Source organism: Sebastes umbrosus, chromosome 9, assembly GCF_015220745.1.
Source record: "Sebastes umbrosus isolate fSebUmb1 chromosome 9, fSebUmb1.pri, whole genome shotgun sequence".
NCBI classification, from domain to species: Eukaryota; Metazoa; Chordata; class Actinopteri; order Perciformes; family Sebastidae; genus Sebastes; species Sebastes umbrosus.
This window is the reverse complement of record NC_051277.1, coordinates 26,781,849-26,804,281: the sequence shown is the minus strand read 5'-3', so window position 1 is coordinate 26,804,281 and position 22,433 is coordinate 26,781,849. Positions and strand designations below refer to the sequence as shown.

Below are 22,433 nucleotides of genomic sequence, written 5' to 3'. Positions count from 1 at the left end.
CATTTGCACTGGTGTCGACAACACAGACAATGGAACCTGAACATGTGGGGGAATGTCATGTTCAGTGATGAGTCCGGGTTCTGTCTGCCAAAGTTGGACTGCAGGGTCAAAGTATGGAGACGACGCGGAGAACGCTATGCTGATTGTTTCACCGATGGAGTAACAGCTTTTGGTGGGGGCAGTGTCATGGTGTGGGGCGGCATCTCCCTCACTGGCAAAACAAGGCTTGTCATCATTGAAGGCCATCTCAATGCAGGGAGATATCGGGATGAGATTCTGCAGCCAGTGGCGATCCCATATCTCCACAATCTGGCACCTAACCTCATCCTCCAAGAAACAACGCTCGCCCCCACAGAGCCAGGGTTATCACAGACTACCTCCACAATGTGGGAGTAGAGAGAATGGAACGACCTGCCAAGAGTCCACACCTCAACCCAATTCAACACTTGTAGGATCAGCTTGGGCGTGCTGTACGTGTTAGAGTGACCAACACAACCTCGTTGGCTGACCTACAACGAATCCTGGTTGAGGAATGGAACGCCATCCCACAAGAATGTGTGACCACGTTGGTGACCAGCATGAGGAGGAGGTGCCAGGCTGTTGTGGCTGCGTATGGATCTTCCGCCGCTACTGAGGCTCCTGACGGTGTATTAAATGAATAAAGTGTAAAATAGCCAATATGTCTTGTTTGTTCCTTGTTACTGATAGAGAGTTCAATCATCCAATCCACCAAACAACTCAAAACAAGAGTCAACACCAACAGGAGAAAACACTGTTTACCATTGACGGAGCATTTTGGCAAATATTTCTTGGGCGCTACCGACATAATCAGCTGTGCTGCTCATCCCACAAATGCATGATCCTTACAAGTTGGACATCATTGCGAAGGTAAATAAACAGGCTTTCCAATGATGTAAAATACAATGGCCATTAGCATTGTAACAACAGAGAAATAATCCACCAAACACAAATTTCCGAACTTTGTTTTTCCAGTTTATATCGATTCTGGGATTCAAAAAACACAGATTTCATGATCGTAAAAAAACAATTTTGCGATACTTAAGTGAATCGATTTTTTCCCCCACCCATAGGAAATAATGTTGAAAAGTGATACGATTGTGGTTGACATGTTCCTTTTACCTCGTGACTATCTCTGGGCATGGATTTTGTACTTCTGTGACAAGTTTTGACGAATGAATCCAATCAGTCCAAGGAAAGAATCAGAGGCGACAATAGTAACAAACATTTGTGTTCTTGTGATGCTGTGGACATTCAGAGGCTTCTGGTTGCCACAGTGCATCTATAGTGTCACCACACACTCTGCAGTGTCTAATTAGGTTGTGTTTCTCCCTGTATCTCTGGCTTTTGGTGTGTGTGTGTGTGTATGTGTGTGTGTGTGTGTGTGTGTGTGTGTGTGTGTGTGTGTGTGTGTGTGTGTGTGCGTGTGTGTGTGTGTGTGTGTGTGTGTGTGTGTGTGTGTGTGTGTGTGTGCGTGCGTGTGCGCGGGGTGAATCAGCTCATAAGTGGGTATCTCCTCTCCTGAGCTTACCCCTGCCTGGAAAATGTGTTTTAGGCGGAAGCCTGATTGCAACAGCACTGTCATAAATAAATGACTTGATAATTTTAGCATGTTGTCATGGAGGTAAAAATAGAACGTCACGTTGTTCGCTCAAACGCCGGATGAACCCTTTGTTAAGACATCTGAGTTACTTCCTGTTACGATTTAACACTTTATAGACACTGCTGGTTTGCATGGAAGTTATTCCGGATTTGAAGAGTGTAAAGATGGAAAACGAGTCTTCGTACAGTCACATTGTTTCAAAGGTTTTGTCCTCACGTTAAGATGATGTTTACAGTGGTGCTTGTTAAAGCTTGTATTGGAGAAATGTGTGACACTCTCCTCTCTTTTGTGTAGCAGGGGAAATTACTTTCTGCCTGTGTACTTTTACCACGTTTGCCACAGGACAAGCAGATGCTTTAACTCTAGATTGTACAAATTGTAGTTGCATCATCTCAGAAGCAGTGTAGCACTATAAATACTGAAAACAAAGGTGGAATGGAGAAGATTTGATGAAAAATCAGTGTTGTCTTTTAAGGGATATAGTTAAAAGTAAGAGACCTGAGAGTAGGGATGCACCGATCTGACTTTTTCAGTCCCGATAGCGATACCTGGGCTTTGGGTATCGGGTGATACCGAGTACCGATCCAATACCAGTGTTTAATTAATAAGCTGTATGCCTCACTGTGTGGAAGTGACTGGGATCATTCTTTTATGTGTAAGGCAACATCAGGCCTAACTTAAACATTGCTTTCCTAACTTTGTAAAACAAAATGTAACAAATAAATACATGGATATAAATTTAGTGAATTGTTGTTTATTGTTAAAATAATAAATTGTACACCAGCAACTTGCTAAAAAATCTTCAAAATTAGTAGGAATTGTATTAATTAGGTGTAAACCTTTTTAATGCAGCAACAAATTGGTCAAAATGTAAACAGGAGTTAAAATTCCAGTATATCATACTGTATATATAGTATAAAAAATAGAATTGAATTTAAAAGATCGGCTCCATTGTCACCAATACCCGATCCAGCTATTTGAGTCAGTATCGGCCCGATATCCGATCCGGTATCGGTGCATCCCTATCTGAGAGCTTTTGCAACTAGCAGATTGAATAATATACAATACACAATATCTAAGAGCTCAGTTTCAGTGTTATGTGAGGTGAGGAGCTGACCCTGATTCTGAACCTTTTTCTTTTACCTTTTGTAAGGAAAATGGGTCAATTCAAGACTTTCTTTCTCCCTCTCGGAGAGAAATGAAGGGAGGAAATGTGAGAACGAAAAGAGGAAAAGCTACACAACCCTCATCGTGAGACTATAGACCCAGGTCTCTTTTTCTTGTGTCATGCTCAGATTGTTCATTTATAAAAAGCCATTCTGGTGACAATAAGTTAAACAGAGTTTCTGGCAGGCCTGGCCAGCTGCTGCACATATAGTTTTAGCCACTTCTCACAGAAATTTAAAAACCAGGAAGTGCTACAGGAGTGTCTGTTTGGTGTACTGCAAGGGGGAAAAAAGCACTATGTTAGATGTCCGTGGTGGAAAGTAGCAACAAGTTGAGAGATTTAAACAGTTACCACCACCCACAGACTGTCACTGCAGTCAACACCGGCACTGTCTGATAGAAAACAGCAACGGATGTTGAATACCGACTGTGAGCTACTATACAAAGTTTGGAGAGGAGGTTACCTCAAGAAAAGGTTCATGTCCCTGATTCCCTTCACATGTTCTGCCAAAATATCTCTTTCTCTCTGTGACACACAGGAGCTGCTGCTACCACTGTGTGTCCACCTTAGGTCTCCACATGCAGACTATACTTCACTGTGATGATGCAGATCTTGCTGGAATAGAGGCTATACGCTGAAGTTACAGTATCACTGATCATCAGTAACCTGCTGTTTGGGGCTTAACCCGGGTTTAACTATGAGGTTTAACTATGTCTCCACATCAGATCTGCTCCCTCTACAGAGTCTTTCAAAGCACAGCTCAAGACCCACCTCTTCGTTTTGGCTTTTGAGTGTACTTGGATTGTAATAACTAATTGGCCTTTTTTATAATGCTCATTATAACAGTCTTTTACTCATGGATTTTATCTTGGTCTCTGTCTGTGGATATGTGTGTGATTTTGTTGTCTGCTCTGTTGACCTGTTTTTATTCTGCACTATGTCTGTAAAGCACTTTGGTCAGCTCATGTTGTTTTAAATGTGCTATAGAAATAAATTTGACTTGACTTGACTATGTCTCTCTCTCACACACACACACACACACATGCACACACCCCGTTCCTGCATGCCATGCTTCTCATTATGGGTGACCGGGTTATGGAGGATGGAGGTATTCTGCAAAATGCATCATGAGACTACAGAGCTGTAGCAGATCCACCAGAGCAGCTTCAAGTGGCAATTGTAAAGTTCAGTTCTGCAGAACATCTTTTGCTCAGACAGCTTTTTCTGTGAAAGGAGCGAAGAAGTCTTGGAACTCGCTATACCTGATCACTTAAAATCTGCTGCAAACTTTACCACCTTTAAGAGAGCACCCAAATCCTGTTTAATTCAGCGACAAATCTGTATACTCATGTCTATAGTTTTTCATGTAATGTTTTTAAATGTGTTGCTTTATTGTATTTATTTATTTTCCCTGTACCCATTCCTATTTTAATCTCTTATTTTCACAAAAATACCTTTTATAGAGACAGGTGTATAAGCACTATGATACTGGCATCAGAAAGATGTTTTTAAGTTGTCTATGTACATTGTATTGGTCCCTATTAAATAAACCATGAAGAAGAAGATTGGAAGAAGTGTCAATCTGGCTCACCGTGCATCCATACCTGTATGCATACTGACACACTGTATAGACTACACACGTGCACGCGCCCAAGCCAGATGAGCCTGTCTCCTTGCATCGCCATGGTGGCAGCATCAGTGGCCCTTATAGTGCACTGTGTGTGTGTGTGTGTGAGTGTATACAGGTAGAAACAGAGGAGAAGCCTTTAAACTTACCGCAGTCCTCGCACAACACTCTCTCCACATCCTTCTTCAGCTCCGGCTCCGTGGCGTCCACAGGGGCGTATGAAGCCTTGAACACCAGGGGCTCGGCGGTGGGGTCCATGAAAAAGATATATCTGTGGTCCTTCTCCACCGTGGTGGTGCACGGGGCCTCGGAGCCGAAGTCCCCGACGGTCACGAGCTGCTCCCTCTCGAGGCCGCCGCTGTTGACGGGCCACACGTCCAGCACTTTGACATTCACCCGGTAGGGCTCCCGGGAGGACACGTTCTCCGGTCGGGAGGAGGAGCGCACCTCGCCCTCGATGACCACGGCGGCTCGGTACGCCCGGTCCTGCAGGGAGTTGAGACTCGGGGCGTAACAGGCGAAGGAGACCCCGATGACCAGCATGGAGAAGTGCACTGGATCAAGCCTCATGCCGTCAGCCTATACGGTGCTGTGCTGCAGTGCTGCTGGGCGGCGGAGCGAGCTGGAAGAGAGAGACGGCGGCGGTGGAGGAGAGCAGGAGGCAGGGCAGAGCGGCAGCAGACCTTGTGGAAGTGTCCATGCCATCTGTGTCTGCCGCTGCTTTCCCCATACGGCTGGCTGCTGCTGCTGGTGGCCTCTTGGATAAGGGGGGGACACACAACCACCAGCCTCTAGGAACCGGAAACGGCCCGCTTCTTCTGCATGCTTAAAAATGTGATTGCTGCATTCTCCTTCAACCAAAAAAACACCCTCCCCCTCTTATCTACCTCTTTTTTTCCTGAAAGGCAAAACAAGACTCGTAAATTAGCCTCCTCTCGATTCATCCAGGGCTGAAACCTCTCTCTCTCTTTCTCTCTCCTTCTCTCTCTCTCTCCTTCTCTCTCTCTCTCTCTCTCTCTCTCTCTCTCTCTCTCTCCAGCTAATAGGCTAGCATCGCATGGGTGGGCGCATTGCCTCTCTGGAATAAAAAAAAAAAAGCTCTTGCGCGTATACAGAGGGAATCACACAAGAAACGATATATACGCACTCCACCACGCACACACTGCAAGGTCGGCTCCTTTATCCACTTATTATTTTGATCATAAAAAAGAGTCCCCACTCCTATAGTCGGTATATAGGCAAAATTAAAAAAAAAAAAAAAAAAAAAGGAACAGAAAACCGGTTGTGGAGGAACAAGACGGACGAGGATGAAATATAGCAGCGGTTATTATCCGGTGAGGCGATGCAACAGTAGCGCGCACCCTCCAGCCGCGTCGCCTGCGCTCCTCATCTTACGTGAGCAAACATCACCATCACCTGCCCGGTCGGTCGGTCGCTCACTGCTGCGCGTCGGCTCCACACGTCCTGCGCAAACACCCTAATGACCCGGGCACCTCACACCGGCACACCGCCACCGACCCAGCCGGCATGTGACCATGCGACTGGGTGCGAGAGAAATCTACGCACGCAGTGTGTTGCACAGACACAGACGCAGACACGGAGTGCGTCTGTATAGCCAAAACCCTGCACGGCGCCACACTGTGGAATCTCCGGTGCAAGAGGTGCAAGAGAGAGGGCTATATAGGCGACTACTACACACACTGCGGATTTAGTTGTTGCGATGACTAACGCTGCGAAATTCTCTCAATGGATTCCTCAACATGGCGAGGCGAGATCGGAGTTGCGAGGCTTTAAATGTCCTCCTGCACGCTGCAGAAGAGAGCACACCCAAAACCTGACATTTCCAACTATTATGCGAGTCATTGCAGCTCAGTGTTCACTTTAAGGACTCTAGGGCAACAAGTGGGGGCATCAGTTTGCATCAACATGCGGATGTGTTATGCTGGAAGATATTCTATCCAAATATTGTGCCAATCCTGCTCAGCTACAGCTAATAAAACCACTTTTTTCATTGAAGGCATCTCCACCAATGAAAAGAGAGCTTTACACAATATGCTCAGGTTTTTTTTTATTTTTATGGTGGACCACAAGTATCCCCTCCTCCCTTCCACAGCACAAACCAGTCCCTGCTTCCATCTCTGTATCCATCAATCAAGCCATTCATAAGATTCCCTCCCTGCGAGGAGCCGAGCGCCCTTCGCTAGAGGTCAGAAAGCCTTTCATTGTCCAATGCTGAGGAATGGATAAGATATAATGTCATATAGGGGACACATGGACAGGTTTGTCTTACTATAGCTGACTGAGGTGATAAAGAAAATGTATGAGAGGCCATTTCATCACAGTATGCGCCTACATGATGGCCCCATTCACCAGTTCCACCATCAGCAGGGTCAAGTCATGGACCAGTCTCTGTCCGTGGTGCTGAAAGGCTTGACAGGTTTAGTGCTCTGTCCCAACAGGCCAATCACATGGTGCCTCATACAGACTGAAGGCCACAGCCAGATTGCTGCAATGAAGGTTCGTCTGTATGTATCCGTGGTAACACATCAACCTGAGATCTTTAACCTGAGTTAAAGAGTCAAGCTCTTTAACTGGGAAGTCAAACTAAAAGTACAGTTTCAGTCTGTCCGTGGTGCTGAATGCTATCAAACGTGCAGGTTTTATCTTTTCTTAGTCAAATGTTGATGGTTCCACATGACTGGGATTGTTTCTCCAGTCCAGGGAACACCACATCACTTCAAGAGGGAGCCCTTCAGAGTCTGTGATCCGTCCCAGCAGTGACCCACCCCCACTTCTTTCGCTCTCCGCCCACTGCCCACCCATTCACCGATCTGTCTCTCCTTCATTCATTCAACCGCCCGTGCATTCATTAGAGACCCCATTCAAAGACCTCGCACACAATTTAAGAATTTCCAAATTGGCCTTGAAAGCAAATCATTTGTTGACAAAGCGAAGGGGAGTAAAAAACGATTCCTGCTGACTAACCCGGGGAGGACTGGCACCAATTGCCTCCACGATTCCCCGGATACTGGTGCTCAACCTGTAGGAATTACCAGGGGGGCTGTTTTTGGTAATGCACCGGCATTTGATGAGGTCACTTGGATTGGCCTCTCATGACACACTGCTTTCCAAACTGTTCCACCGTCAAGGTTAATGCTCTCTGTCTGTGATGCTAAAATATACTTGTCATAGTGACACAGCAGTCTTTTTTGTAACACTTATTATGTAGAATATGTCTATATACTATGCCTCTTTGCAGTCCTCTTTCCCTCATTTTCTACTCCGCGAGCAATACTCATGAGCAAACTCAAATCCCATCTGTGTTTATGCCCACCAGCCGCTGTCCGTGGTTCTGAAAACAGACACCAGTGACTTATCCAGTCAAACCACAATGGAAATGGCTAAAACTAATAAGGCCCATTCCATTCCAGGTTAACACACCTTCTTTTGCCAGTTCATCAGTCAGATCAACCTTATATTTGGGGTGAAATCGATGCCAGAACATTTAATTAAGCAAATTTCCCCACTGTGAGATTAATAAAGGAATATCTTATCTTATATGTGATGCTCGTGAGTTTTAAAAGGATTCTGCTTTCTGTGACTTTCACTACTTTTATTACTATTGATTTATTATCATTTGGCCTACAGTGTGATTTTTCTATATATCTATATAGATAGATAGATAGATATATAAATATATAGATATATTTGGGCTGTCAGTTGATTCATTAATTGTTAATCGCAATTAATCGCATGATTGAATGAATTGCAAATTAATCACACATTTTTTATCTCTTCAAAATGTACCTTAAAGGGAGATTTGTAAAGTATTTAATACTCTTATCAACATGTGAGTGGGAAAATATACTTGCTTTATGCAAATGTATGTAGGCCTATATATTTATTATTGGTGTTTAAACAAATTTGCATTTTATATATATAATTAATAATAATATAATATATATATATATATACACACACACATATATACGTTTATATACGGTATATATACTGCATATATACGGTATATATATAAACGGCATATATATATTGACTGACATGGTAAGAAGAGTTTGCTGAAAGACATATTTTCATTTCAGACATCTCCTAAAACAATATAAAAACAATTTTAAGTTTACAATTAAAGCATATGGTTTTGTGTTCCTTTTCCACATTTTGTCTATTGATATTAATAATATTCCACAGCCTTCTAATCCTATTAAAATGTTATCCTGTCAACATCCATCAAGTCACCCACATCATTCTTCTATTTGAGGTCTGCTCTGCCCCTTCGGGCCCATGAAGGCTGAAGACCTCATATCTTCACCTGGGATGTTACTGTTAATGTACCTTATATGATCTTTAAAAGCATGCAGGGCTCAATCAAACTTGAATAACCTCATACAATAAGATAAACAAGTGCTAAAACTAAACAAAAGCTTAACTGAAATGGGAATACATACTGAGTTATGTAAATCACAGGAATAATACATTCTCTAATTACACTAATAAATGACAGTTTAATTCTAAAATGTAAAGGTCTCATATTATAAAAAAAGTGAGATTTCCATGTTTTTTTTTATTATAAAGCAGGCTTAAGTCCTATATAAATACTGTGAAAGTATCAAAACACTCAATTCACAGGGAAATACACAAAGCCTGTATTCAGAAACTCTGCATTTGAAACAAGCTGTCAGGATTTCTGCCCATTCGTGATGTCACGAATATACAATATTTAGACCCCTGACACAATTTTAAACATAAAGATTCTAAATGTGTCCCAGTTTATTCCTGGTTGCAAGTGTATGTGAATGTCATCAGCTGACAGGAAGTACACATGGACCCAAGCTGTTGCCTAGTAACGAATTTCTGCTGCAATTCCGTCAAAATTCAATAAAACGGAGCGTTTCAGACAGAGGGTAAATACAGGCATATTCAGGCCGACAGTGTGAGGAAAATAAAGTTTTTTTTTAACATTACAGAATGTAAACATGTTCTAGTACAAACACAAAATTCAAGTATGAACCTGAAAATGAGCATGATATGGGACCTTTAAAACCAATTTGGATGGTTTTCTACCTTGTTTGTACATTTAATGTATGTGAATGAATGTAGTTTTTCATATATATATTTCTGCCATTCTGAATGTCCAAGATATTAGTTTTTCATCAAACAGTTGGCTACTTCCTACTGATGAACCCTTTCAAGGCCATTGAGAAACAGTGGCAAGGCAAGCCAGTCCAATCATAGGGTATAATGATTCATGATGCTTCACAGTGTATCAGCCCCCTCCCTCAGACTCCCACACAGCTATCATCTACTGTTCATTCAGAAATTTCTCTTTCAGCCTTGCTCCCTCTCTATCACTCTGTCTCTCTCTCTGTCTCTCCCTGTCTCAGGGACTGTCCTGGTTCGCTGTCCGTGGTGCTGAAACACCCAAACCAATAATCATCAGGTAGGACTTTTGATCCATGTCCTTTTATAACTATTAAGACAGGATGCAGACAGATGTGACCTTCATCTATCCATCCATCTATCTATCTATCTATCTATCTATCTATCTATCTATCTATCCAACTATCTATCCATCTATCTGTCTATCTATCCATCTATCCATCTATCCAACTATCTATCCATCTATCTATCTATCCATCTATCCAAGTATCTATCTATCTATCTATCCATCCATCCAACTATCTATCTATCTATCCAACTATCCATCTATATATTCATCTATCTATCCATCTATTTATCCTTCTATATATCCATCTATATATCCATCTATCCACTATCCAACTATCCATCTATCTATCCATATATTTATCTATCTAACTATCCATCTATCTATCTAACTATCCATCTATCTATCCATATATTTATCTATCTAACTATCCATCTATCTATCTAACTATCCATCTATCTATCCATATATTTATCTATCTAACTATCTATCTATCTATCTAACTATCCATCTATCTATCTATGTATGTATGTATGTAGGTTGGTGTTAGTACTGCAGTGTTTTATTCTCACATGGGTGGGGGTTAACTTTAACAGTTGCATATAGGGCTACACAGAAGGCTGAAGTGAAAATTGTGTGCAACAGCGCACAGAGTGTCTTGAACGCAGCCTGCTCGGAGTACTACAGTAACACCGACTACAGTTACTTTCATTTTTTTCACCTCATCCTCTCCTCTCCTCTCCTCTCCTCTCTCCTCTCGCGATAAAGCGGCGGAGTGGTTTGACGGGCAGTCGAGGTTGCAGCAGGCAGAGGGAGACGGTGGAAGGTAAAGCAGGGAGGCAGGCAGCATCATGGCGGACAGAGACAGTGGCAGTGACCACGGAGGGCCCACGGCAGGCCCCGGCTCCGGCTCCGGCTCGCTGCCTCCGGGTGCGATGGGCGCCATGTCGCGGCTGCAGCACGACACCGAGGAGCTGGCGTCGAAGCGCGTCGACATCCAGAACAAGCGCTTCTACCTCGACGTGAAGCAGAATGTGAAAGGCCGCTTCCTAAAGATAGCCGAGGTTGGCGCTGGTGGCAACAAGAGCCGCCTCACTCTCTCCATGTCGGTGGCCGTGGAGTTCCGCGACTACCTCGGGGACTTTATCGAACACTACGCCCAGCTTGGGCCCACCAACCCGGACATAGTGCAGGATGAGCCGCGGCGGGCGCTCAAGAGCGAGTTCCTGGTGCGGGAGAATCGGAAATATTACATGGATCTGAAGGAGAACCAGAGGGGGCGGTTCCTGAGGATCCGGCAGACCGTTAATCGGGGGCCCGGATTGGGAAGCGCTCAAGGCCAGACTATCGCTCTGCCGGCTCAAGGGCTCATCGAGTTCCGCGACGCTCTGGCCAAACTCATCGACGACTACGGTGTGGACGAGGAGCCGGCGGAGCTCCCGGAGGGCACCTCGCTCACGGTCGACAACAAGCGCTTCTTCTTCGACGTGGGCTCCAATAAGTACGGGGTGTTCATGCGGGTGAGCGAGGTGAAGCCCACGTACCGGAACTCCATCACGGTTCCGTGCAAAGTGTGGTCCAAGTTCGGCAACACCTTCTGTAAATACGCGGAGGAGATGAGGAAGATCCAGGAGAGGAGTAGAGAGAAGCGGGCCTCCGAACTGCTACCTGAGGGCCCGCAAGCAGGAGACGAAGGAGACGACGACTGACGAGGATTTTAAAGCAGAAATTGAAACAACACAAAAAAGACAAAAAAACTGCGACAAAAACGAAGACTATGAAGTGTAAAATAGAAAGAGAAATTTCCAAGGGAATCACCCCACACACAACCTCCACAGTTATGGCAGCAAGCTTTGCTGTCTCCTCGCTCATTGTACTGGATGTCACCCCCACTTACCACCCATGTAACAGTAAGCCGCTGCTATCAAGGATTGAACTGTAAGATATGAACTGTTTCCTACTTGATTTAAAAATGACAATGATGAACAGAGTGTTTATATCTCTTATCAAACTGACAGATTTTGCACACATCAAAGCTATTTCGAAAAAAAAATGTTTAAATGTTTTTCTCAAACTGGTAAATATGCTAAGATTTAATCAAAAGTTAAAAAACCAGAGGTCTATTATATTAAAATGACAGTCTTCATGTATAGAACGAATATTTGACATCAGCACAAAGAGAAATATATTATGGACTTTATGAAACCAAAATCTGAAACCAGATGTATAGTTTATTATAAAGGTACTGCAGAATAAAGATGAAAGCGCTCTAAAAGTATGAATTGCAGAAATCCAGCACTACAGGCCTGTAAACACCTGTCAGCATGTGTGTAGGCTCATGTTTTGAAAAGAAGTTTTGGCAAAGTAGGCTATATAGTCTTTAATTTGACCTAGTAGGCTAATGAAAGCATTTCTATCATGCCATTATGGAAAGGTTGAGACTCCAAAATTAATAGACTATTTTGTGCGCCTCAAACAAATGGGGATAAATCTATCTCTGAGCTACTATATTGAATATCAACCCTCTTGCACCATGTCCATATAAACTTAAATGAAAAAAAGTGCTAACTTAGATGTTACTAATTATGATTTTGTGAATCAGCTGTAAAAAAAAAAAATCCTTATTAAGATGCCCACGTTTTCTGTGGGTTAACTTTTTTCTTTGTTACTTTGTTATTTTTTTCCTCTGGGGTGGGGTGGGTGGGGGGGTGGGGGATGCAAACAGGATGAGGTCCACTTGTGGGAGCGCGAGACGCGGAAACTAAAAAATACAAAATATAGACGCGTCAGCGCAGAGATCCGGCGAGGCAACGCATCCTCTCTGACGTCATTACGACCCGTGCCTTATACACTCCACTCGTTTACGTGTTCTCACGTGGATGGTCCGTGACCTCGATCGCTGTACGTTTTCATTTACGAGTGCTGTTATGTAGGCCGAAATATAGAAACTCGCCCGGGCTGCGTTAAGTCACACCCCTGCGGTGCATGGAGCATGGGTGGCAACACCAAAAGTAAGCTGAAAGGGAACCAACGATGATAGTGGGCGGAGACAGAGCGGGCCCCTCAAAAAGATGAGGTACTGCCGTATTAAGGGGGGAGGGTAGGTCGGTGTGTTATGCCCAGAATCCCTAGACCCTAACAGCACCCCTGGTGGCCTCTCAGTAGAGTAGAGATGTGCCTCCCTGGAACAGCAGAACGACCCAGGATGTACCACTAGGTGTCAGCACGGAGATTCATCGGAAGATGTTTTACGGGTGGTTTTGCACACCATATGCACCATGTTAAAAAAAAAAACAGCAACAACAAAAAAAAACTAAATCAGGAGTGGCTGGATGAGACTATACGTCAGAGCTGAGATGGATGCCGTTAAAGAGCCAGGCAGTCAGCCAGCCAGGCGGGCCAGCCGGCCGAGCCGTGCCGTCAGTCTGAGTGCAGTACAGTGGATGTAGAGGCCTATCAGTGCAGGGCCGAGGCAGTATCTATCTCTTTATGGTGCTACAGCCCCTTGATCACTCCTTGGGGCCCTCGCCACTCAGAATATGTCACTTTTGCATTATTTTTATTCTGATGCTGTTTTTTTTTTTCCCATCAAAATTCCTTTTCTCCACGTTGTGTTGTCCAAAACGTTGTCAGGTTTCTCCCTCCCAGGCAGAGAGGAAGCCGCCGACTAGTGTAGGACGTTTCATATTAGTGTGCAATATTGTGTGCGTGCCAACCGCGGCATTGTATCACGTGTATAGACTATTAAAAGACGAAAAAATGTATAGGCTAATGTGATCAGTAGATATTTGAAAGCATGACGATGAGGTTGATGCATCTGCATTATATTTCCGAAATGTGAAGTCTTTCTTCTCAAGCACTTTTGCTCAAAGTGGGGAAAAAAAAGTCAGACTAAGTAGTGAGATAATTTTCCTGTCATGTTCTGTAAACCAGTAGGCTGCCTTGTCCGTCTATCAGTGCGCGTAGACTAGTTAGGGTGTTTTACGTCCCCATACGGAGTCACCCCAGAGAAAACCCCTTTACCTCTTCGGTCCTCCCCTAACACACACACACACACACACACACACACACCTCTAACTGTCTCCATGTCAGCCTCTCTGCAGTGGCCTACACTGGAGTTGAATAGTATCTTGGGGCTTGGGTCCAGGGGTGGCTGATACACACACACACACACACACACATACAGTCTCTCCCCGTTGAGGCCTCTTGTCGCTCCTAGTGTTTGGGAGGCCTCTAAAGTATTTTGAATGGTGTCTAGGACTGCACAAGGCCTCCTGTCATTAGTAGCCAGGAAACTGTGTGAGTGTGACCCCTCTCTCGCCTGGGACCGCCGATCGCAGGACAGGTGAACTACGATTCGACTCTCGCTTGTCTGTGGTTTCACTTGAGCTAGGCGATAGTGATCGGCCGCAGTAGACCCAAAAGGACAGAGGAGTTTGTTGTTTGTTTTTACAATGAGGATCACAATCCCTCTCCCTTATGTGGGCAGACTCTGATCTCAGGTCTGCTCCTCTTTCCCAGCAAGTGTAAAAAAAAAAGGCCCTGGCTCATTGTCCGTGCAGTAAAACTTCAAATACGCTCCATCAGACACACAGTCTATTCCTTCTTTTTGACCCGGTTGACCTTTAGGCTTCTGGCCCAGACACACCAAGCCGACATCAAAGAACTAGTGGCGACAAAGGCCACCAGCTGCGTCGCCTCACGTTGCCTTTGTCTCTGCCAAAAAGTTGCACTTGAACACACAGCAAAGAGATAGCCGACGGCCAACTACCACGTACGTTCTGCGCCTGCGTGAGATGAAATATCCCTCCCTACCAGCAGGTGGCAGTAGTCTGTACTTGTCATTCAAAAAAGGAAACCGTAAGGCAGAGGACAGTAGATATATATATAAGCCGTTGTTATGATACGTACATGAAACAAAGCAGCGTTTGCCGACCATTTTCACACCAGTCTCACTCACCACTTAGCTTCATTCCAGATGGCCATGTCGTTGTGAAAATATCCGTGTATTGGAATGATCAGATGAGATGAAGGTGATAAATGAGAAGAGCCTTCTGCGTGACTTTACTCGTTGGCTTGCTTTCCTCAAGTCAGTTTCTCTTCTTGTGCTTTGATTTGTTTAAGCTGAACAGCCAATCAGTGATTTCTCTCACCGATGCGCTCCGCCGGCGATTCAACATGCTGAATCGGCCGAAAAAAGTCAGACACGGGCAGATTAGACCCGACGGTGCAGGACACACCGCAAAAACTAGGCTGACGGACGCTCACCGACGGTCTCAAAATGGCTCCCAAAAATGTCAGACGTACGACCGTCGGCTTGGTGTGTCAGGGCCTTTAGACTGAAGTGCTAGTTAACTATCAATATGCTCCAAGTGGTTAGTTCACCTATCAGCTTTATTTAAAGCAGCCTGGCCTACAACACGATGACTGAGCCTGGTCACAGGCCCCATCAGAGCCACCTAGGTGACATGTAGGAGAACACAGACTGCGTGGATTGCAGCTTTAGAGGCCTCAGTCAGATACAATCTGCTAATGTAGTGACAGCCTGAGCCTGCCAGACATGTGGGATAGCCGAGGCTAGACTGAAGCAGAATTTCCCAAAGCACACCTGGGCTGAAACAGTATCAGAAGTCCTGTTGTATCCTTGCTTTAAAAAAAGTTGATCTGTGTTCGATTGGGCATGCCTGCGGCAACAGAGCCAAGAAAACTGTTCCAGAAAATCCCATCTGTTCCACGCAGGACGTTTTGGCCCAGGTTTGTCTGAGTGCTGGTGAAAGGCCTGATGAAGCCTGGCACTGCACTGTAGGGGCTTACCAGCAGCAGCCTACCACGACCTACTGACCCGGCTGTTAGACACATCCGGTTAGGACTTTTCTATCGGTTTCAGAGAAGGACAGGAAGTCTCTTTCCCCTCTTTCGGAGATGACTACATTTCTTCACACTGCCCTGTGAATTATAAGATTCCATTAAACATGTGCCCGGCAACGCACATCTGAGGTCAATCTGAGTTCATCTTGAGTTCAACATGACTCTGTTGTGACACAGCACTTATTTCTAGCTTTAGCTTGACTGAATTCCGGCCTCCAGGAGGCTCATGGTACATGAAGACTGGAAATGCAACACTTCCTTTCTTTCTTTCTCTAAAGGCCAAATATAAGGAGAGCCTGAACCTGCTCATAGGGTTCCCTTTGTGAATGCCTCACTCTGTGAAACGCACACATTTCTTTAAAGATTGAAAGACGTTTTGTTTTGTCACCGACTGTAATCACCAGGTGCCACTGGGTCAGTTGTGCTTTAAGAGCAGAATGACTCTCTTTTGAAATACGACTCGTCCATTTTGGGTCGTCGAGTTACAGAGAAGGGAGGAGGGGGCGCTTGTGGTTTTGCTGAAGACAGTGTGATCAAATCCGATTTCTCAGTTGATGAGAGCTCACCCACTGTCACAGCAAAACCTGGAGTGACCTTGCAGCCATGTTGTGCCCACGTTACAGTCATCCAGACTCGAATGCAAAATGGTAGGCAGATTATTCGTCTTGTTGTCTGTTTAAAGCACGAGTGGTCCAGCTGTGTGCTGTCCTCAGTGGCTCTGGCTAGGTTCAGTGCACACTGAAACTGTTAGCATTGACGAGAATGACGTTCTGATTTGTTATACAGCGGTAGCCATCGTAGCAATCCTTAATGTAATCCTGCCTTTTTGTCTGTTATTACTGCAGTGTTCATTTTGTCAAATTTTATTCAAAAGAGTTGACAGGTGACCAGACCATTCCTTACATATTTCAACTGATGGAAATAAAACTATAATCGTGGATGTAACTCAAAAGTGCAGCAGTAGCTACTTGTTGCATGTCCTCAAAGTCAGATTGCTATGATGGCTCTAGCTGCTTGTCCCTCCCGTTTTAAACAGGGAGATTATTCATGTTTCTGACCTCATTCAAACAGCCACATGTTCATGACGTATAAGAGCGAACTTCCATAACTACTGACTTAAAACAGACTGAACTTCCACGAGGTGTTCCAGACAACCAAATCTGCTCTGTTCCTGGTTTCAGTGTTGTAGTCTTTCATTGGCCATTCAGAGTTTCTGGTTGATCACACAGCCAATCGCAGCCTCTGGTCAAAGCCAAGCACTATATGACTCATCACAAACCGCTGACAGAGGAGCTCATTCAGCACGTCTTCTTTTTCGCTCACGCTGCGAGTAGTAGGATCCATCGTGTCTGCAGACTGTACAGGCTACTGTTGTGTATAGTTACGAAGACAAATGTTTTGAAGATGTTGGGAAATGGATCCTGGATTTTAAGGGGTGGGGTCAATGCACAATGAACATATCCCATGTCACCGTTTGGTCTGAATCCCTTTACCATCCCCATACGAGATAATATGTTGTATCTTTCAAAAATATTTTATCTGTGGCGTGTGTGTGTATATATATATATATATATGGTTTGTTATATATGACGCTCCTCCTTTCAGAAAAATATAACATGTAAACAGGAAAAACATATTGCTGTTTTTTTCCTTTGTATTTTATACTTACAGAAAGCATTGAATAAAAATGGATAAACTTGCACTTTAGATATATTAAGAAAATAAAAATCTGCATATTATTTTTGATAGGGATCTCACATTCAAAGAGTATAAATTACAGGCTTTGTGACTATTGCTGGACAGAGATGTATTGAGTTCTACTTATTGGAGTATATTTTGTCTGTGTGTCAGAAGGTTTACTAAAGTAAATTGCATGATAAAGTAGTGCTACACCGATATTGTTCTTTTCTTTTTTAGTTGGTAAAAATGTCTGAAAACTGTGATAACAACCCTCTTGTATCATGTTTATCCTCTCCTCACCCCTTCTAGAATATTTCTAACTGAAATATGGCCTTTCCTGACTACATGACGATGGTGCTTACTTTGGCTTTGACATCAAGCTCATCCTATACATCTCAACATCATCATAACTCGCGTCCTTACATTTCATTACTTTCTGTTATGTACTCTCACTACCTTATTAAATTTCCGTTGATGGCAAAAAAAAGGGTGTGCTGTTTTGTACATTGCTGTTGTTTTAATGTTGGGGGAGCCTTGTTGTCTGAAAAATGACTAATCGCGCAATAAAAAGTCATTCCACATGTCCCTGTCTCTGCACAACTGTCTCAACACTACAGTCATCCATATGTTTATTAGGGATTGGCTCAGGTAAAAGGAAAATATTTAAATATCCATTATCTGTGGACCAAATATTGCAAAATGTTAAAATAGTTATTCATATCTTTATGTTAATTAACACTGTTTTGATACAGTATATTTACAGTACAGGTACTGTATTGGATGTTAATTATTTGAGTTTATTTCTTTCATCACTGCTAACTACCTACAATCATTTAAATCTCTAGAGGAAATATCCCCGTCAGCTGTCCTTGGAAAGCTTCTTCATGCATTAATTAATAAAACGGCACAAACGCAATAGGAGGGTAACAACAGTGGATGGATACATTTTAAAGAGTGCTCCAGACATCTGCTTTTGACTTCCATGTGGAAATCAAAGGTAGAGTGCCAGATTGTTGCCACAGCAGGACAGAGGACATGCTGTTGACAGAACAGTATTAACTGTTATCAGCCAGGTGAGGAGTTTTCAGTCTGCAGGAAGCGACAGGTCAGTGCACCAAAAGCAATAAAACAGATAGCACCTATCATTAAATTATCAACTATTGTGAACCAAACAAAATTGGCCTTATCACACTGCATATTCTATATGAATAAGAGTTGACCCGGGATAACAGCCCCTTTTCACACACGAATCCCGGGGTTATACGATTCACACTGCACTTCTACTAATCCTGAGTTAAACGTCCGTGTTTACATTCTATAATGATGCGACTACTCTTTAAAACATTGGACAACAAAACCGTGACACAAATTCCATTGTTTACTTTGAACCCCATTTCACAATGGCAACTTTTAGCCCCGTATTTAGTTGATTTTCAGGAGATAACCCTGCAAACTCAAGGCTAACCCTGCTCCTGAGCAGGGCCAACAGCCCTCGGCTAAAGTTGAAGTTAGCCCAATGCATTGTGCCAGTGTGAAAACTTTCCTAGCCTCAGGCTAACAGCTCCCTTAGCCTGGGGCTAAGTGCATTGTGAAAAGCCCTATTATAACCAACAGATTTGGTGTCGGTGATGTAAAGAACAGTGGGAGATGTGAGAACAAATTAGGCTAAGATTGTGAAATGTTAACCATAATATAATTTGAGTGTTGATATTATTAACTATACACTGCTCAATAATGATTTTTGTAGGAATTCATTTCTGAAGTAATGTTAACATATAAGTTTCAGGCAGTGACTTGTCTGCCATATAATAGGCTGACAATAACATCATGGTGGAAGTTATCTTTATCATTTAAAAAAAACAGTCCCTCCTTTCTGAATTGTGTGGCCTTTTTGCTGTCATCTGTGCTGTATCAAACTAACACAATTACAGTCTCTAGGGGGAAGTGAATGGCAAATTAGATTTAAGTACATTTTGGTTTTATCTATTGGCTCTAGTGTTTGGGCTCTTTTATGTATATAAGCTTTCTGGGGTTATTTTAAAAGCTTAAGGAGCAGAAACTCACTACACTCGCCTTTTAACACAGTGGGAGCAGTACAAACATTCATTAGTCACGAGTCATGTTCCTGAAGACGCAATATCACGACAAAGGGCATTAAACAAGACGTCTGTTCAGCCATGTAATGTGTTTGGTCAATACATAACCATGCTGATCATTTTGTTAAACTAGCTAGCTGGCAAACTAGCATACACTTTATTTTGGTATCTTACTATTTGGTATCTTTATTTTGGTAGTTACCATCATGAAAACTTGACCACGCCGATTAAAACACTAAACACATGCTTTTGGATAAAAACGTTTTGTGGATAAGACACACTTTGTTCAAAATAACATCTTAATAGAAATAAAATATCTAAATAAAAACAAAAGACCCAACAACCTTTCTTTCTTTACCTTTTACAGTGACAAAGAGAATTAGCATTAACCACATAATGCAGCTGTTTTGTTTAAGAAAAGGAGGCCTTTTTTTTACAACAGGCATGTCACAGCAGAAGAAGCACAGGTGTTACTAAATAATTAATTAGGACTACATTTCATTGAACTAGCTTACACTACTTTACTAGCTTACACTACTTTACTAGCTTACACTATTTTACAAACGTAGACTATTTTACAAATTTAGACTAGCTTAAACTACTTTACTTGCTCCAATACTTTACTAGCTTACACTACTTTATTAGCTTACACTACTCTACTAGATTAGACTACTTTACTAGCCTACACTACTTTACTAGTTTACGCAACTTTACTTGCTTACACTACTTTATTAGCTCACACTATTTTACTAGCTTACACTACTTTACTAGATTAATTTACTTTACTATTTTACCCTACGTTACTAGCTCACACTATTTCACTAGATTAAACTACTTTACTAGTTTACCCTATTTTACTAGATTAAACTACTTTACTATTTTACACTACTTTACTAGATTAATTTACTTTACTAGATTAAACTACTTTACTAGCTCACACTATTTTACTAGCTCACACTATTTTACTAGCGCAAACTATTTTACTAGCTCACACTACTTTACTAGTTCACACTATTTTACTAGCTCACACTATTTTACTAGATTAAACTACTTTACTAGTTTACACCATTTTACTAGCTCACACTATTTTACTAGCTCACACTATTTTACTAGATTAAACTACTTTACTAGCTCACACTATTTTACTAGATTAAACTACTTTACTAGCTTACACTATTTTACAAACGTAGACTATTTTACAAACTTAGACTAGCTTAAACTACTTTACTTGCTCCAATACTTTACTTGCTTACGCTACTTTATTAGCTTACACTATTTTACTATCTTACACTATTTTTCTAGCATAGGCTACTACTTTACTAGCTTACACTACTTTATTAGCTTACACTACTCTACTAGATTAGACTACTTTACTAGCCTACACTACTTTACTAGTTTACGCAACTTTACTTGCCTACACTACTTTATTAGCTCACACTATTTTACTAGCTTACACTACTTTACTAGATTAATTTACTTTACTATTTTACCCTACGTTACTAGCTCACACTATTTCACTAGATTAAACTACTTTACTAGTTTACCCTATTTTACTAGATTAAACTACTTTACTATTTTACACTACTTTATTAGATTAATTTACTTTACTAGCTTACCCTACTTTACTAGCTCACACTATTTTACTAGATTAAACTACTTTACTAGCTCACACTATTTTACTAGATTAAACTATTTTGCTAGCTCACACTATTTTACTAGATTAAACTACTTTACTATTTTACACTACTTTACTAGATTAATTTACTTTACTAGCTTACCCTACTTTATTAGCTCACACTATTTTACTAGATTAAACTATTTTACTTGCTTACACTGCTTTATTAGCTTACACTATTTTACTATCTTACACTATTTTTCTAGCATAGGCTACTACTTTACTAGTTTACACTACTTTATTAGCTTACACTACTCTACTAGATTAGACTACTTTACTAGCCTACACTACTTTACTAGTTTACGCAACTTTACTTGCTTACACTACTTTATTAGCTCACACTATTTTACTAGCTTACACTACTTTACTAGATTAATTTACTTTACTATTTTACCCTACGTTACTAGCTCACACTATTTTACTAGATTAAACTACTTTACTGTTTTACACTACTTTATTAGATTAATTTACTTTACTAGCTTACCCTACTTTACTAGCTCACACTATTTTACTAGATTAAACTACTTTACTAGCTCACACTATTTTACTAGATTAAACTATTTTACTAGCTCAAACTATTTTACTAGCTCACACTATTTTACTAGATTAAACTACTTTACTAGCTCACACTATTTTACTAGTTAACACTATTTTACTAGATTAAACTACTTTACTAGCTCACACTATTTTACTAGTTAACACTATTTTACTAGATTAAACTACTTTACTAGCTCACACTATTTTACTAGCTCATACTATTTTACTAGCTCACACTATTTTACTAGATTAAACTATTTTACTAGCTCACACTATTTTACTAGTTTACACTATTTTACTAGATTAAACTACTTTACTAGCTCACACTATTTTACTAGCTCATACTATTTTACTAGCTCACACTATTTTACTAGATTAAACTATTTTACTAGCTCATACTATTTTACTAGCTCACACTATTTTACTAGTTTACACTATTTTACTAGATTAAACTACTTTACTAGCTCACACTATTTTACTAGCTCACACTATTTTACTAGCTCAAACTATTTTACTAGATTAAACTACTTTACTAGCTCACACTATTTTACTAGCTCAAACTATTTTACTAGATTAAACTACTTTACTAGCTCACACTATTTTACTAGCTCACACTATTTTACTAGCTCACACTATTTTACTAGCTCACACTACTTTACTAGTTTACACTATTTTACTAGCTCACACTATTTAACTAGAT

The 22,433-nt window shown here is 41.8% G+C and overlaps 2 protein-coding genes across 2 annotated transcripts in view; one reads left to right on the top strand and one right to left on the bottom strand.

The window, feature by feature from the left end:
- nrg2b (neuregulin 2b) overlaps positions 1–6,746 on the bottom strand; it is a 75,390-nt gene extending 68,644 nt beyond the window's left edge. Inside the window, exon 1 of the mRNA XM_037780352.1 lies at positions 4,566–6,746. Within this exon, the coding sequence (XP_037636280.1) occupies positions 4,566–4,986 (421 nt within the window). The 5' untranslated portion in view covers positions 4,987–6,746. The remainder of the gene's footprint in view (positions 1–4,565) is intronic.
- Positions 6,747–10,592: 3,846 nt separating this feature from the next.
- On the top strand, positions 10,593–18,008 carry purab (purine-rich element binding protein Ab). The gene is made up of 2 exons (XM_037780174.1): positions 10,593–11,815; positions 17,735–18,008. Exon 1 carries the CDS (start codon positions 10,729–10,731, stop codon positions 11,584–11,586), a length of 858 nt encoding a protein of 285 aa, XP_037636102.1. The 5' UTR covers positions 10,593–10,728; the 3' UTR covers positions 11,587–11,815; positions 17,735–18,008.
- The last annotated feature ends 4,425 nt before the right edge of the window (positions 18,009–22,433 follow it).

Excerpts from the sequence above, each read along its gene's own strand:
- purab (XM_037780174.1), top strand. The coding sequence starts at position 10,729 with ATGGCGGACAGAGACAGTGGCAGTGACCACGGAGGGCCCACGGCAGGC.